The 18,135-nt window shown below is 35.4% G+C and overlaps 1 protein-coding gene and 2 long non-coding RNA genes across 4 annotated transcripts; 2 read left to right on the forward strand and 1 right to left on the reverse strand.

Annotated features, from left to right (window-relative positions):
* Nucleotides 1-1,654: 1,654 nt before the first annotated feature.
* Nucleotides 1,655-4,482, forward strand: LOC141705204 (uncharacterized). Its single transcript, XR_012568250.1, has 3 exons — nucleotides 1,655-1,921; nucleotides 3,399-3,621; nucleotides 4,357-4,482. It is a non-coding gene; the product is annotated as an uncharacterized LOC141705204 (long non-coding RNA).
* Nucleotides 4,483-5,544: 1,062 nt separating this feature from the next.
* On the reverse strand, nucleotides 5,545-9,100 carry LOC141705200 (uncharacterized). 2 transcript variants are annotated; one of them, XR_012568248.1, is made up of 4 exons: nucleotides 8,984-9,100; nucleotides 7,505-7,867; nucleotides 6,879-7,080; nucleotides 5,545-5,603 (listed from the first exon to the last, which is right to left on the reverse strand). It is a non-coding gene; the product is annotated as an uncharacterized LOC141705200 (long non-coding RNA). The 2 variants fall into 2 exon arrangements; XR_012568247.1 differs by lacking the exon at nucleotides 5,545-5,603 and adding an exon at nucleotides 5,949-6,357.
* Nucleotides 9,101-15,253: 6,153 nt separating this feature from the next.
* Nucleotides 15,254-17,818, forward strand: LOC141705202 (putative nucleoredoxin 1). The gene is made up of 2 exons (XM_074508254.1): nucleotides 15,254-16,405; nucleotides 17,129-17,818. The coding sequence occupies exons 1-2, from the start codon at nucleotides 15,254-15,256 to the stop codon at nucleotides 17,816-17,818; spliced, it is 1,842 nt and encodes a 613-aa protein (XP_074364355.1).
* The last annotated feature ends 317 nt before the right edge of the window (nucleotides 17,819-18,135 follow it).

Genomic DNA, 18,135 nt, shown 5'->3' on the forward strand with positions numbered 1-18,135 from the left:
CTTATGTTAACTGCCTAAGGTTAATATTAATTAATCATAATTAATAATTAATAAATTACGGGATTATTAAAAAATATTTGTCATGCTAAAAGATGACATAACATAAGCGTAAGAAATTTTTTATTTAAAAATTTGATATTATACTGTCAAAACAATCTCAAGCATTAATGTTCTATAATTAAAAGTAGACGATTAAAAATAATATCTTATTAGAATAAGTATTTAAAGTATGTCCTTAGTACGATCATAAATCAAATATAATATATTATTCTACTATTATTCAAACACCATATTTTTATTTATGAATACAATAAAAATATTATTTTTATTTAGTTTTAAAAAAATATTATTTTATTAGTTTTAAAACTAAATAAAATATATTTTTGAAAACTAAATAAATAAATATTTGGAAACAAGCCCGAAAAAGGGTTGGCCGGCCAATAGGAAATAGGGGTGCACATCTGTTCGGGTTGGCCGGGTTTAAAGGCGATTTTACAACCCGACCCCCAATTAAATCGACTTGAATTTTTTTAACCCAACCCATTAAAATATAATTTCGTTACCCAACCACTACCCGTCGTACATCCGGTTTTGGGTCGGGGGTTGGGTTGGTTTGGATGTGTTGAATGATCCGATAAAAAAGTTCTAATACTATTTATTATCACTCATCTTGAAAATTTAGATAAAAATGAAATTTTGTATAATTATAGTTAAAGTACTAATATTTAAATTTGATTAACATCATAATTTAGTAATGTATATCATATCGTAAATTATATGCATAACTAAATGTTTTAACGATACATCTACAGATGAAAATGAATATGCAAACATAAATTGAACAAATAAATTATTACCCAGGAAACTTAATTGATATTGGAGATGAGAAAATAATACACAACACATTTAAGATACTATAATAGTTACGTGAAAACATACGAGAAGAGGCGTAAATATATGTCAAACTTAAAAAATTATATAAAATTATGGAGAATATATTAATGAATCGGGTTGGGTTGGGTTATGGTAAAAATATTTGTAATCCGTACCCAACCCATTTATGTCGGGTTGATAAAAAACAATTCATCTATAATTCGGTTTACATTAGGTGGGGTTTTTTCGGGTTGAAAAAGGGTTGAGTTGGGTGTCGTTGATCGGTTTGTTCAAACCCATGTGCAGCCAAATAGGAAGTATACAGGCAGTAGAAGATAAACGACCTGAAGCCTATATATATATATATATACACACAGCAAAGGAAGATTTGGGGCAAGACACACACAACAAGTAAAACCCAGAATAATACAGATATTAAAATTAAACTCAATCAATCAATCGATGGATCCTCCTGCTGGAAAGTGGATTTTGTGTAAACATGATGATTGATGATGATGATGATGTTGTCGAGGAGGAGGGGAAGAATAAATCAAAATCATCAACCATCAACAACAAGAGGAAGAAGATGTGGAGTGATTTGGGCACCTCAATCCGTTGTGCCGTTGTGAAGAAGAAGAAGAGGAAGATGACCAATATGTCTAAACAAGAAGAAGAAGAGGAGAAGATATCTAATCTTACGCTAATCATCATCATCATCATCTAATAAGAGAAAGAGGAACCAATCATCATCATCATCATCTAATAAGAGAAAGAGGAACCATTTAACTTCTCTTAATAGGAACAAGAGGCGCAACAAAAAGATGTTCAACTATACGACTAGAGAACAACATCATAACAAATCATCATCATCATCCAGTAGTAAAAATAATGATGATGTGTATAAGGCCATCAGATATGTTAGAAAGAGAAAGATGAATTGTGACCAGGACACAATCCTATCCAAGAATAAGAGGAACAATCCGGGCAAAGCAAAAGCAACTCAAGAAGACAATGCAGGGGCCGAGATCTTATCTTCAAGTGCTGAGAGGTATTTATCGAAGGACCTTATATTCAACATACTCTCTCGCACTTGTGTCATTTCGCTGTTCAGATGTAAATATGTTTGTAAGTTATGGCATTCTATCATTTCAACACCTAAATTCCACATTGCTCACCACCTAATTTCTGTAAATAAATTACCCTCTATTATTATGATTACTTCTAGAGTAGACGATAATGAAGGCTGTCACGCTGCCACTATTCTCTACCCCGATTCTCTCAAACACTATTCGGTGAATATCCCCTTGATGCCCCCTTTTGATTTATTACAATTTGTAAGCTCTTCTAACGGTGTTGTTTGTGTTTTTCATAACTTTAAAGCTGATTTATATCTATTAAATCCCCTAACTAGGATGTATAAGAAACTCATGCTTCCACCTGCGGCTTTCACCATGACTGAGGAGAGGAGACATACAATATTCCACCCACCACCACGCACCCCTGTTATTGACAAACCGCACACACCCTTCACTGTTATCATCGACAACCCACGACCAGTCCTAAAAGCCTACAAATTTGAAGTTGGGTTTGGATTTGATTGTGTATCCTGTGACTTTAAGGTTTTATTTCTTGAATATCAGAAAATTGATAATAAACATGTGGGTTTGGAAGCAGCGCATTTGTATTCTTCAAATTCTGATTCCTGGAGGGTCATTAAGGTCGATACTGAGTTACCAAGTTTTCTCTATTACCCCCCATCCCCTGTTTTGAGGTCTGGTCCCGTTGTTGACGGGGTTTTGTATATGGAAGGTGTGGATTTCATTATAACTTTTGATTTGCATACCGAACTGTTTGGACTGATTTCGTACCCAAGCTTTGTTCATGCAAGGAAGTCCACGTTTTGAATTTTGAGGGCTCCGTGGCTGTGGTCCTTAAAACTGTTCCTGACGGGTCACTTGTTGAAAAGGAGCTCAGTTTGTGGACACCAATAGCAGTTTCTGGTGAGGTGGTTTGGAACAAAATGTTCACTTTTGGCACTGGTTCGGAGGAGATAGATTGGTTGTTTCTCTACTCTGGTGCAAATCAGTTTTTTGGAAAAACTAGATTAGGAGAAATGTTGTACGACTACAGGAAGAAACAGACCAAGTACGTTGAATTTCCATCTCAAAGCTTCCTCCTAGGAGTTCTCAGCCACACGGAGAGCTTCCTCCCAGCTGAAGGACTCGAGGGATTCAATGAGAGTTGAATGCATAAATCACTTGATACTTTTGTTGAGTTGTGCTCTCGATGCACAATAATGAGTTTATGTTCCGACTTGTACACAGATTGAGGGCTTCTAAAGTGTTCCTTTTTGTTTCTTTTTCACTGTAAGATGGTGTATTTTTTAATCTAATTATGGGTAGGATTTATAAATTTGTCACTTGATTATAAAAGATTAGACATTGTGTAGATTGTGCTGGTTGCTTCATTTTTCTCACTACTGTTAATGTGATTTAATCATTCATTACTTCATTTGATTGTTGTAGAATACTTTCATGATGCAGTCGATGAGTCGAGTAGATACATTTCACGTTTCACAGCTAGAGAAGACAGTTGGTAACCACCTAGTTTCACTTACAATCCTTGAGCAACTAATGCGTGACTTGGAGCTGCTTGTAGTGTCAGAGGCTGTCTTGGACGTGTACGCAGCCAGCAAGACAATTCTCTACAAGCAATTTGGTCCAAGAATAACAGGACAAGGCTGATTAGGTAAGAAATCCTCGAGGGCCTGATTATCTAATTTGGCATTATGGGAATCATCCTATGCTTTTATTAATTTATCAGAGTGCATTGTGATTGATTGTTTTCCCTTCCTAAATGTAAAAGAGCTTTGTTTATTATTCAATTGGCGTACCTCTGTAATCAACACCAAATCTTACATTAGGGACCTTGTATTATTTTTCTAACATTTACACCAAATATGAATGCATTATGCTGCTTCTCATGAACACTGTCTGAAGGAAATACCCTATCCCTTTTATGCATTCTTTAATTTAAGAAATGTATATTGTCATTATAAATTTCCACCAGTTGCATGCTCAATTGGTAAAATCTAACCCCTCTGAATCTATGAAAATATAGTTAGCTAAGCAATCTGTCTTTGTGGGCTGGCATTTTACTCATGTAACAACCTAGATCAGCTATTAAATCGTAGAAAACACTACTCTGCTCAAATTTTTGTTTCTATCTTGGCTATCAGTATATTTTAACTGGAATTTTTTTGGATAAGCGGACTTCTGTTAAGAATCTTGCTTCTAAGTCACATGTTACCAGATTTCATGGATTTTGCAATATATTTTTTCTGTTATAAAACAACGTTCTGATTTTGACTACTTCAATTATTATGTACTTTTGATGCTCATACTTGTGGCTTAAGATACTGTTTGAAATTAATAACAGTCTACATTCTTGACATACAATGCTGATCAGTCACTTTTATTGCAGTGTTGATATAAGTGAAGACAAAATTTCTGTATTTGACAATGGACCTGAGTGAAGAGAACTCTATTGTGAAATGGTAATATATGGCGGGTTTTTTAATAGAGTAATAAAGTGTTACTTGAATGTTGATCATCAATTTCTTTCCTTTTGCCTTGACAGTGGAAAAAAAAACGTAACTCTGTATTTGACATAGCATCGTGAATTGGCTTGTCCAAAGCTCAGTTTGATTAGTAGTTTTATCATCCAAAAATTTATTACAAAAAGAATATCTGACTGCAGTTTGTGAGAGTTATTAACAATAGAGGTGAAAGACTAGCGAGTGAATGCAAATAGACGGTGCTCTTGGGAAATGCTCAATAGCTGAACATACTTCTGACTGAATGTACCTGTTTTAAGAAATAGGTCTCATGTCTCAAAGACCAATTCCTGGTCATGTTTTCTATCCTTCAGGAATTAAGTTGCATGAATATTTGTCCTGTCACCTTCACTTTCTATTATCAATTCATAGAATTCATGGAGGCCAGATCAACTCCTCCAAGATACTCCCTCCGTCCTAATTTATTTGTCTCTTTTGTACGTAATTTAAGGTGCATTGAACTCATAGATTTGAATTTCTATTCACAAAGCTTTAATAAAAGGAGCTCACATTTTGGAGTTGGTTTAGAGTTACATGCTCACAATCTGGTGATTCCAAATATTGTCCAGCTGTTAACTCTACGTTTCTCCCACAGTTCATGTCACAACCCTGCATTACAAGAGTGTAACATATACATTGCATCGTGAGTTGAAATCAAGAACAAATTATCAGTTGGTGCCTCATCTAAGTTTCAGCAATATTTTAACAATTAATACACAATTTAGTACTAGCACTCACCACTTTTATCTCAAGTCATTCCAACATGGGCATACTTCTGAGCAAGCACAGAGCATTTGAAATCACATACACGTCATTAAATGCAACACTACATAATTTCAGTGTCTTCAAGTTCTCCATTGTTGAGGTTAGATAATTGTGAAAAGTTAAACCTGGATCCAAAAACTATGTATGTACATTATTAAATTAAAACACAAGAGACATATTTTAATTTAAGAAAAGGAAAGAAATCTAATTTGTTAAACTTTTATCCAGAGGCTGATGATATTGCCCTTAAGAGTTTCAATGCTAGGCATATCACCAAGAAGCCTGCGTAGGTTGAAGCTTTTCTTTATATCGGTACAAGGGTTGTAATCCTGAGCATAATGCTTAAACACTGACACAAGCAATACACCGAAATTATTGCCAAAATAACAGCCCAAGGAACGGTCTGATGCGAGTGATAAATACCAGACAATGAGCCTGAGAGTATGAGTAGAGCAACTACCAAAGAAATCAAGAAAAACAACTCGGGCCCAAAAACAAATTCCAGCAATAACAGAACCCAGCCAAAACCCCAGACAGAAGTCACACCACGAGAAACTTTGCACGAACAACTCCCCTATTCTGCAGACTTCGCTCGAAGTTACAACAGCACCACCACTTGAAACTACAGCATCACGACTTCGAAGCGAAACTCCACACTGAAAATGAGCAAAACCTCTCCAGCATTCGAAAAAAACCAGACCCTCTACACGACCTGCAACAGCACTACAGAACCCATCTAAACCTTCAGACCTAAAAACCTGCAAAATAAAACCCCCACTCCAGACAGAATCCACACCTCGGGCACTCCCCATGTCCCAAAACCACCCAAAACTCTGATCTACTACAACCCAGCATCGAAACCCCCAACCACCACACCAAAAACTCACTAGACCTACCCCTCGGACAAAGCTTTTAATTACATGAAAAGAGATGAAAAAAGGGAAAATATAGTATGTAGCCTGTGCTAACATATCAGCAAGCTAGAACACATAAACGGAGAAAACCATCAAATTCAGAATGGATGGCATGACAGATAGGTGCACCTCCACATGATACTCAAAAAGCTACTCACCCGTTAATGGTATGGATCCAGTATTGTAAACCTTATACGACAAAAAATAGCAAAGCACATTTAAACCTAAAGAAATAGTATAAAGGGAAAATAAAAAGCAAAAATTATTTATAATTACGCCTAAAAGGATTTAAATACACAATTGGGCTAAATTTAAGATCTCACGACAGCCTATTATAACTTCCTTTTTTATATGTAGACACATATTGTCAAACGTTTCTCTGTTAAAACAAATATGAAGCCACATGAAAGTACAGAAGTATTTATATCAATTTACAGGAAAAAAACATAGCCACGACCTCTTTTGGGTTGTACTTGTTGACCTATGCACTGCACAGTTTCAGAAGGTCACATCCATGTGCAGTAAATTTAAAGGTATTAATATTTTCATGTAAGGGAACTTTGAGCAACCTGAAGTTTTGAATCAAAATTTTTTTTGCCTAAAATCCACACATATTATTTGGAAGAGAGATAATAGAGCTAAATATATGATTTATGCTTTAAACAATCAATTTTAAATCGATCAGAGATTCAAGGAAAATATATAGTTACCTGGGAGGCTGCCATATCAGATGCCTAAGATCCTCCTTCATAGATTTCGTTACAGCTGCAGAGCCAAGTCGAGCACACAACCATTGGTCGCTACTTTCATATAAACGCATAGGATATTTCAATTTAGTTCTTTGCTTTTTCCTTTAATTTCGTCTGTTTTTACAATACAACACCACCAAATCTGAGGGATCTGATAGGAAGCCTGGAAAAATGTGAATGAATAAACTTAATGTGGCTGTTGAATTCAATAGCATGCCTTTATGCATAACGCATTGTGGTCACAATTAGCGGCCTGAATACTTAACTAAAAAGAGATGTTCATAGGCATCCTACATAAATCAGAAAATATCTAAAAACAGAGAAGAACAAAGACGTACAAAATTAAAGATAAATTAATTATGTCATGCATCTTATAATGAACAAACAAAGCTCGGAAGAAAGTGATTATATATTTAAGGTCCAAAGAGAGTATGAGAGCTCAACATAAACTTCCATAAGATGGATAATCCGCAAAACCCAATTTATATGGAGCTCAATATAAACCTAAACCCCCACAGGATTAATATGTAAACTTAAAGATAAAATAAACACTGAAAGTAAGCATAATGATACCATGGCTATGGTACCTGGCCACTTCCTGAGAATTCCAAGGGCTGCCTGCCCATTTCCTAAGAACTGCAAGGACCTGCATACCCTCAAAATATATGCATAAAAAATTGTACACACATACACATACATTAATTCATTGAAAAGAATTTTAAAGTAATTATACATAAAATTTGCACGATAAAATCAATTGTGTTTGAAACGGAGGGCATTTCCATTGTTTTTTTCCTTCAATATAGACCTAAACCCCCACAGGATTAATATGTAAACTTAAAGATAAAATAAACACTGAAAGTAAGTATAATGATACCATGGCTATGGTACCTGGCCACTTCCTGGGAATTCCAAGGGCTGCCTGCCCATTTCCTAAGAACTGCAACGGCCTGCATACCCTCAAAACAGATGAATCAAAAACTGTACAGGTATACACATACATTAATTCATTGAAAATAATTTTAAAGTAATTATACATAAAATTTGCACGATAAAATCAATTGTGTTTAAAACGGAGGGCATTTCCATTGTTTTTTTCCTTCGCTCTACAACTTGATTTGAATCTGATCGAGTTTGGGAGAGAGAAAGCAAAGAGTCCGAAACCAACATATATCCTATATGAAAATGGTTTTCATTTTCTTTTAATGCACTATATTGCTTTAAACTTTTCCGGCAGCCAAAAAATTCCTGTGCCAAGATAACTTAATTGTAAGTGGATCATCCAGGAACATGGAGTATCACTGATAGCAGGTTTAGTAAAGCTTTTTTCAATGTCAACTTGCCTCCTACAGAAGGTCTGCAATTATGTTTCATGTTGGTTTGTTCATATTCAATTGCTTATTACCTTGTCATCACGTAATTCAAACTGTGGTCCAAATGACCCTCTTTCTGATTTTGTATACACATGTGGAAATAATGGAACATGAGATTAAAGGAATTTGGAAACTTGCAGCTTGGATCAAGATATTTCATGACACAATCTTTAGTATATTTAATATTTCTTCTTATTTATGCCTAAACTCTTAAAAATCTTTTATTTGTATTATCTCAAAATTTTATAAATTTACATATTTGATTTGCGGCATACATGACTAAGAGGATCCATACTGTAGCTTCTTAATCCTTTAATATTGGATCAAAGATAAATTTTTTCTTTGTTTAATATCAAGTTAACCCTTATTCTATTAGTTCAAGAATGGCTTTGTTTGAGGAGTCTGCGTAGAATGGCGTTGGTCTTATGGCTCGTGACAGCAATAAGAAGTTGCAGATTTTCCGACATCAGAGTATCATTGTCATGCAATCAAAATTTGTATATGAAACGAAATTAAATCCTTCATATGTATTTGCCAAATAATGCTCTTCTTATGTATACAGTGTTTAATAGCAAGGCCAAAGAAAAAAGCTCTAAACAGAAAACTACCAATTTAAGCGCAACTAAGCAAGCATTCCTGATAATTTGTAATGGAAGGAGCAGTAAACACAAAAATTGAGCAGAAGATACAAACCTAGAATTCTGAATCAATTTTTTGTCCTCTTCTTGCTTCTCCAGCCTACAACCCAGAATTTTTTGATGCGAGTGATTAATAACAAATAATGAGCCTGAGAGTACGAGTAGAGCAACTACCATGGCCCCCATACTCGAAAGCATCAGTGGGCACCGTCCGACTTTGTCTAGCAAAAATGTTGATATCAGAGCAAAAATAGTTTTGCAGATTCCAATACCTATGGTGGCGAGTAGCTTGTGGTCATCTCTCTTTATCCCAGCCTTCTCAAAAATTCGAGGACTGTACAAAACAACAGCATCAACACCTATGACCAAGTATTACAGCTAAAACCATTTAGAATCTGTCAAGCTCGAATAAGTGTGTCATATCTTTTGTAACCCCATAACTTGAGTTTGTCCAATAGATCCTTATTTAAAATCACTTTGCACTCCCATTTAAAATTTATGCATGCCTTCAAGGGAAATCCCCCTAATCATGAGCTCTGAAAATTAAGTAAAAAAACGAACCAAGATATGCATGAATATCTTTATATTAGTATAAAATTAAAGCAAAAAGAGCTCAGTTTGTGCTACCCTGTTTTGGTTTTTGTAAAGGATTTTTTTTTTGGGTAAATGAGGTCGAGCCTCGTAAAATCTAATAGACTAAAAGAATATACAAAGAGTTTGAACTAGCCACAAAGAAGACTTGAAACAAAACTCCAAGAATTCTAAGGACTAGCTTGAGAAAGAGAAAAACACTAACTTAAAAAATAAAGCTAGTCTAAGCAAATAGACCAGCAAATTAAACAAGCAAAAGGCAGCATTCCAAAAGAGACCATGACATTCCAAATTAAACACCAGGAGAAAATTGCCAACTCCCAGCCAATAGATGAAATCCACGCAGCACTACCTATGCCTCCCATCCAAGAAGAGAAAAACATGCACACTCCAAACACCAACCACACACCAATCACCAACACAAAAAACAGTCCATGAGCTCGACAAATCCAGGAAAATGCAGACAGAAAAAATCTCTATCTGCTCCCAAGGACCATGTAAATCAAACGCAGCACAGCAAAAACATAAACCTGCCATACTCCAGCAAATTCTCTACACGCAGCTCGAGACGTGAAGCACAAAAACCCAAGACCCCTGAACTGCTATAATCCAGAAATTGAAAAAAGCAACAGCAGAACCCGAAGCAAAATCTTGCAGAAAAATGAAATCCCACAAAAAACATTGCACCAAATCCTCCCAGACTCGAGACAAAAATCTGCAGCAAATTGAAACCCCAGGATCGAACCACCCCCCGAAAACAGAAAGCAACCTGCAGACCCATCTGCATAGCTTCAACAGATAACACACACAAAACCAGAGAAACAGACCCTGATTCTGCAGACCCCACAGCAGCACTAAACAATACCTACGGCTTTCAAATTGCTCAGAAACCTCCAAAAACCGCAACTTAAAACTACAGCAGCTCAGCTCGAAGCGAGAAACCACAAAGAAATCAAGAAAAACAACTCGGGTCCAAAAACAGATTCAAAGAAAATATATAGTTACCTGGGAGGCTGCCATATCAGATGCCCAAAATCCTCCTTCATAGATTTCATTACAGCTGCAGAGACAAGTCAAGCACACAACCATTGGTCGCTACTTTCATATAAACGCATATACAAAAACCAGAATCCAGAATTACTTTCATCATCATTGTACACAGTACATATACAAAAACCAGAATCCAGAATTACTTTCATTATCATTATGTCATGTAGCAGTCTTCTGGGTCTGGCCCTTTATTTACACATTCTAATTTACATTTAATATTAATGTACTCTCTCACATGCAGCGAGACCTCGTTTTCCATATCTCCATCCTGATAAAAGGGAAATACCATATTTTGTCCAAGTTCAGGGTCTTTTTTCATTCTAACAATCGATCCGTCCTGATCAAATGCAATAAGTCCACAATTTGTCAGAACATCGGGCCAAACACGGTTTATATACTTTCTTGCTTCTGAGCCCTGATCAAGATGAGCATGCATAAACCATGGGAAAGATGCTACAATCTTCTTATCACGATTAATATAGACCCCCCTATAGATGTGGATAACTTCGAACTCATCGTCGGTGCCCTTCATCCTAATATACCTTGCTTTCATCTCCCTCCAAAAACTGTTGAATGTACCGGGGACGTTCTGAAATAAGATTATAATTCTCTTGCCAATATATTGTGAAAATCGAACTCGGGACCCATTTGTGTGCATAAAGACAGTGTCCAGATCCCAGAACATCTCCAGCTTTAATTTTTTTAACATTTCAAGCTCTAAATTGACAGCACTGCGAAAGCTGAACGAGTATGCTGGAGCACCATAACTCAACAATATATGAGTGCCCAACAGTTCGATGAATTTTCCATGAGGTCCAATAATCACCATCCTTGCTGGTACTGGCACTCCGAGCTCTTGGGGTTGTTGGAATATCCTCTGCAACTTCTTACTACAATTTGTGTCGTTAAAAGGAAGTGCCAACCAAGGCATTGTCTTAATTCCATTCAAGAAAGAATCTTCAACCATGCGACCACATGTATCCTCATGATGCTCGCACCAGCCGTGTGTGTATATAAGAACAATCTCAAACTCTTTCGAGTTTTCTGACAACTCTTGATAAAGCTTCTTAAGTGCCCCTGTGGTGTGTAATTCATCATGTTTATCTAGACATGGACAAAAATATAAGCCCACTGCCTTATGATCAAGACCATCGAGGGGTACCTGCCAAATTAAGTAGCATTTGTAAAGAAAGAAACCGATGTTAGTAAAAGTATGTATAGTTGAATGTACATATGAAAAAACTAGTAATACAAAACAGCATACTTGTCAAGGCGTAAAGAAGAACAAAGACAATAGCGAACTGCCTGGATGCCTAGGAGGTAAGGTGCCCTCCTAGTCGTCCATTAGGGGAATTAGGCGTTTTACTATATATATAGGCGTATATATTAGATATTTATGTGCATACATTTTAATTGATTCTAACAATAATTACATTATTAATTTAAAGATTAGTCTATTTGATTGAAACAAATATATTTTACTAACTTTTGTTTGTTTAATTTTGAGACTCTTGTTAGAAGTATGATGGTTCAATACTTAATTGTACAACTTTATAAATTTAACCACTTAAAGACGAAAATAGGTAAAATCAAATCATATATTAAAAAAAGCACACATTTACGTATATTTGATTGCCTAAATCTCCTAATGTATGCCTAGGCGTCGCTCACCTAGACTCCTCCTAATTCGCCTAACCTAGTAGAATCAAGACGGTTGATTTCAGCCTAGACGACGACTAAGCAACATCTTAATAACTATGCAAAACAGACAAATATCTTTATTTTTTGTTAAGAAAACAGACAAAACAAATTTGTCTGTTTTCTTAACAACAAAACAGACAAATTTCTAATATCGTTAAAATCAAAAAATGGTGATTTAGCATGCATACCTGGTCTCCATTGTTGTTGACGAGATAATCACGTTCAGGAGTGGCCAATAGTTTTTGAATGGAAAGAGGCTGCTGCATAAGTAGATTATCTTCCAAATTGATGGATTGTATTCTTTCGTTGGTAAAAGGATAAGCAGCAGCTCCGTACCTGAGAAACAAAGGGTCGGCATCATATTGCAAAACAAAACCTGTTGGGTCAATGATTACAGAACAAGGCATTCTGTGATAATTGTTAAACAGGTTTTCAAGGCATTTCCTGCATTCTAAATCTGAAAACGGAATGGCAGGCCATGGCATTGTGGAAAACATTTTCATAAAAATTTGATGAGGATCGGGAGAAAAATGATCATTAATTGCAACAAGGACGATCTCGAAATCACCTTTGGGCTGTAACTTATTATGTATATCCACCAAGTGTTTTGACACTGTGCCCAAATCGTCGTAATAAGCTGCGAGTGTCATAAAATATAAAACAACAAACTTGCCTGACAGATCCTTGGCCTTAACCCGCTGTTGGTTGGATTTGATAAGAAAATTCCTTTTTTTGGTGAATAAAAGGGCCGACAAATCGACTGTATCACCAATTTTAATAATGTTGCAACTAGTATTGTGCACCTTGTCTGTTTTTGCTTTGCCCGGATTGTTCCTCTTATTCTTGGATAGGATTGTGTCCTGGTCACAATTCATCTTTCTCTTTCTAACATATCGGATGGCCTTATACACATCATCATTATTTTTACTACTGGATGATGATGATGATTTGTTATGATGTTGTTCTCTAGTCGTATAGTTGAGCATCTTTTTGTTGCGCCTCTTGTTCCTATTAAGAGAAGTTAAATGGTTCCTTTTTCTCTTATTAGATGATGATGATGATGATTGGTTCCTCTTTCTCTTATTAGATGATGATGATGATGATTTAGCGTAAAGATTAGATATCTTCTCCTCTTCTTCTTCTTGTTTAGACATATTGTTCATCTTCCTCTTCTTCTTCTTCACAACGGCACAACGGATTGAGGTCCCCAAATCACTCCACATCTTCCTCTTGTTGTTGATGGGTGATGATTTTGATTTATTCTTCCCCTCCTCCTCGACAACATCATCATCATCATCATCATGTTTACACAAAATCCACTTTCCAGCAGGAGGATCCATCGATTGATTGAGTTTAATTTTGATATCTGAATTATTCTGGGTTTTACTTGTTGTGTGTGTCTTGCCCCAAATCTTCCTTTGATGTGTATATATATATATATATAGGCTTCAGGTCGTTTATCTTCTACTGCCTGTATACTTCCTATTGGGCCGCCCAACCCTTTTTCGGGCTTTGTTTCCAAATGCGTGATTTGAATATGTGACCGGGAGCACAATTTTTCATCTATTTAACCAATTGAGTCCACCCTTCCGGCTCGATTCATTTTTCAAAATTTTTGAAAATATAAATAAATTACACCACTAAGTAGTAAAAGTTAGATTTTTCATTAAGAGTGATAAGATATTTGATGTTTATTTATAAACAAACATAAATTATTTATTGCATAATTTAATTAAAAATATATTTTTATTCAGATATTTGTGTAATGTCAAACGGTACAATATGTGTTATATTTCGAAGTAATTCTTTTTAAAACAATATTTGTTTTCTAGTTTATATTTTAAATTTGGTTTATATTAAAGTAGTCTCATTATATCCTTATAATATAATAAACTAGAAAATTACATGTGTCTCGCACGATCATTATGCTAGTATATATTTTTATATATATCCATAATTTTATATAATTTTTTAAGTTTGACATATATTTACGCCTCTTCTCGTATGTTTTCACGTAATTACTACAGTATCTTAAATATGTTGTGTATTATTTTCTCATCTCCAATATCATATTAAGTTTCGTGAGTAATAATTTTATTTGTTTGCATATTCATTTTCATTTACAGATGTATGGTTAAATCATTTAGTTATGCATATAATTTACGATATGATATACATTACTAAAATTATGATGTTAATCAAATTTAAATATTAGTACTATAATTATAATTATACAAATTTTATTTTTATCTAAATTTTCAAAATGAGTGATAATAAATATTATTGGAACTTTTTTTATCGGATCGTTCAACACATCCAAACCAACCCAACCCGACCCAAACCGATGTACGACGGGTAGGGTTGGGTAACGAAATTATATTTTATGGGTTGGGTTAAAAAAATTCAAGTCGATTTAACTGGGTCGCGTTGTAAAATCGCCTCTAACCCGGCCAACCCGACCCATGTGCACCTCTACTTCCTATTGGGTCGGGCAACCCTTTTTCGGGCTTTGTTTCCAAATATTTATTTATTTAGTTTTCAAAAATATTATTTTATTTAGTTTTAAAACTAAATAAAATAATATTTTTTTAAAACTAAATAAAATAATATTTTTATTGTATTCATAAATAAAAATATGGTGTTTGAATAATAGTAGAATAATATAATTATATTTTATTTATGATCGTACTAAGACCAGTCCCCCCTTATAATTAATTTTCTTCTTCTACTATTATTCAAACACCTATATATCATATCATATCACCTATATAATATATAATATTTTTGAAAACTAAATAAATAAATATTTGGAAACAAAGCCCGAAAAAGGGTTGGGCGGCCCAATAGGAAGTATACAGGCAGTAGAAGATAAACGACCTGAAGCCTATATATATACACACAGCAAAGGAAGATTTGTGGCAAGACACACACAACAAGTAAAACCCAGAATAATTCAGATATCAAAATTAAACTCAATCAATCGATGGATCCTCCTGCTGGAAAGTGGATTTTGTGTAAACATGATGATGATGATGATGATGTTGTCGAGGAGGAGGGGAAGAATAAATCAAAATCATCACCCATCAACAACAAGAGGAAGATGTGGAGTGATTTGGGGACCTCAATCCGTTGTGCCGTTGTGAAGAAGAAGAAGAGGAAGATGAACAATATGTCTAAACAAGAAGAAGAAGAGGAGAAGATATCTAATCTTTACACTAAATCATCATCATCATCATCTAATAAGAGAAAGAGGAACCAATCATCATCATCATCATCTAATAAGAGAAAGAGGAACCATTTAACTTCTCTTAATAGGAACAAGAGGCGCAACAAAAAGATGCTCAACTATACGACTAGAGAACAACATCATAACAAATCATCATCATCATCCAGTAGTAAAAATAATGATGATGTGTATAAGGCCATCCGATATGTTAGAAAGAGAAAGATGAATTGTGACCAGGACACAATCCTATCCAAGAATAAGAGGAACAATCCGGGCAAAGCAAAAACAGACAAGGTGCACAATACTAGTTGCAACATTATTAAAATTGGTGATACAGTCGATTTGTCGGCCCTTTTATTCACCAAAAAAAGGAATTTTCTTATCAAATCCAACCAACAGCGGGTTAAGGCCAAGGATCTGTCAGGCAAGTTTGTTGTTTTATATTTTATGACACTCGCAGCTTATTACGACGATTTGGGCACAGTGTCAAAACACTTGGTGGATATACATAATAAGTTACAGCCCAAAGGTGATTTCGAGATCGTCCTTGTTGCAATTAATGATCATTTTTCTCCCGATCCTCATCAAATTTTTATGAAAATGTTTTCCACAATGCCATGGCCTGCCATTCCGTTTTCAGATTTAGAATGCAGGAAATGCCTTGAAAACCTGTTTAACAATTATCACAGAATGCCTTGTTCTGTAATCATTGACCCAACAGGTTTTGTTTTGCAATATGATGCCGACCCTTTGTTTCTCAGGTACGGAGCTGCTGCTTATCCTTTTACCAACGAAAGAATACAATCCATCAATTCGGAAGATAATTTACTTATGCAGCAGCCTCTTTCCATTCAAAAACTCTTGGCCACTCCTGAACGTGATTATCTCGTCAACAACAATGGAGACCAGGTATGCATGCTAAATCACCATTTTTTGATTTTAACGATATTAGAAATTTGTCTGTTTTGTTGTTAAGAAAACAGACAAATTTGTCTGTTTTCTTAACAAAAAATAAAGATATTTGTCTGTTTTGCATAGTTATTAAGACGTTGCTTAGTCGTCGTCTAGGCTGAAATCAACCGTCTTGATTCTACTAGGTTAGGCGAATTAGGCAGAGTCTAGGTGAGCGACACCTAGGCGTACATTAGGAGATTTAGGCAATCAGCTATACGTAAATGTGTGCTTTTTTTTAATATATGATTTGATTTTGCCTATTTTCGTCTTTAAGTGGTTAAATTTATAAAGTTGTACAATCAAGTATTGAACCATCATACTTCTAACAAGAGTCTCAAAATTAAACAAACAAAAGTTAGTAAAATCTATTTGTTTCAATCAAATAGACTAATCTTTAAATTAATAATGTAATTATTGTTAGAATCAATTAAAATGTATGCACATAAATATCTAATATATACGCCTATATATATAGAAAAACGCCTAATTCCCCTAATGGACGACTAGGAGGGCACCTTACCTCCTAGGCATCCACGCAGTTCGCTATTGTCTTTGTTCTTCTGTATGCCTTGACAAGTATGCTGTTTTGTATTACTAGTTTTTTCATATGTACATTCAACTATACATACTTTTACTAACATCGGTTTCTTTCTTTACAAATGCTACTTAATTTGGCAGGTACCCCTCGATGGTCTTGATCATAAGGCAGTGGGCTTATATTTTTGTCCATGTCTAGATGAACATGATGAATTACACACCACAGGGACACTTAAGAAGCTTTATCAAGAGTTGTCAGAAAACTCGAAAGAGTTTGAGATTGTTCTTATATACACACACGGCTGGTGCGAGCATCATGATGATACATGTGGTCGCATGGTTGAAGATTCTTTCTTGAATGAAATTAAGACAATGCCTTGGTTGGCACTTCCTTTTAACGACACAAATTGTAGTAAGAAGTTGCAGAGGATTTTCCAACAACCCCAAGAGCTCGGAGTGCCAGTACCGGCAAGGATGGTGATTATTGGACCTCATGGAAAATTCATCGAACTGTTGGGCACTCATATATTGTTGAGTTATGGTGCTCCAGCATACCCGTTCAGCTTTCGCAGTGCTGTCAATTTAGAGCTTGAAATGTTAAAAAAATTAAAGCTGGAGATGTTCTGGGATCTGGACACTGTCTTTATGCACACAAATGGGTCCCGAGTTCGATTTTCACAATATATTGGCAAGAGAATCATAATCTTATTTCAGAACGTCCCTGGTACATTTAACAGTTTTTGGAGGGAGATGAAAGCAAGGTATATTAGGATGAAGGGCACCGACGATGAGTTCGAAGTTATCCACATCTATAGGGGGGGTCTATATTAATCGTGATAAGAAGATTGTAGCATCTTTCCCATGGTTTATGCATGCTCATCTTGATCAGGGCTCAGAAGCAAGGAAGTATATAAACCGTGTTTGGCCCGATGTTCTGACAAATTGTGGACTTATTGCATTTGATCAGGAAGGATCGATTGTTAGAATGAAAAAAGACCCTGAACTTGGACAAAATATGGTATTTCCCTTTTATCAGGATGGAGATATGGAAAACGAGGTCTCGCTGCATGTGAGAGAGTACATTAATATTAAATGTAAATTAGAATGTGTAAATGAAGGGCCAGACCCAGAAGACTGCTACATGACAT

Source organism: Apium graveolens, unplaced genomic scaffold, assembly GCF_009905375.1.
Source record: "Apium graveolens cultivar Ventura unplaced genomic scaffold, ASM990537v1 ctg8625, whole genome shotgun sequence".
Lineage (NCBI taxonomy): Eukaryota > Viridiplantae > Streptophyta > Magnoliopsida > Apiales > Apiaceae > Apium > Apium graveolens.

What these genes read in the sequence shown, in the direction of transcription:
- LOC141705202 (XM_074508254.1), top strand. Translation starts at nt 15,254, where the DNA reads ATGGATCCTCCTGCTGGAAAGTGGATTTTGTGTAAACATGATGATGAT. An exon ending in TCAACAACAATGGAGACCAG is followed by an intron (nt 16,406 to 17,128) that starts GTATGCATGCTA and finishes TTAATTTGGCAG; the next exon opens with GTACCCCTCGATGGTCTTGA.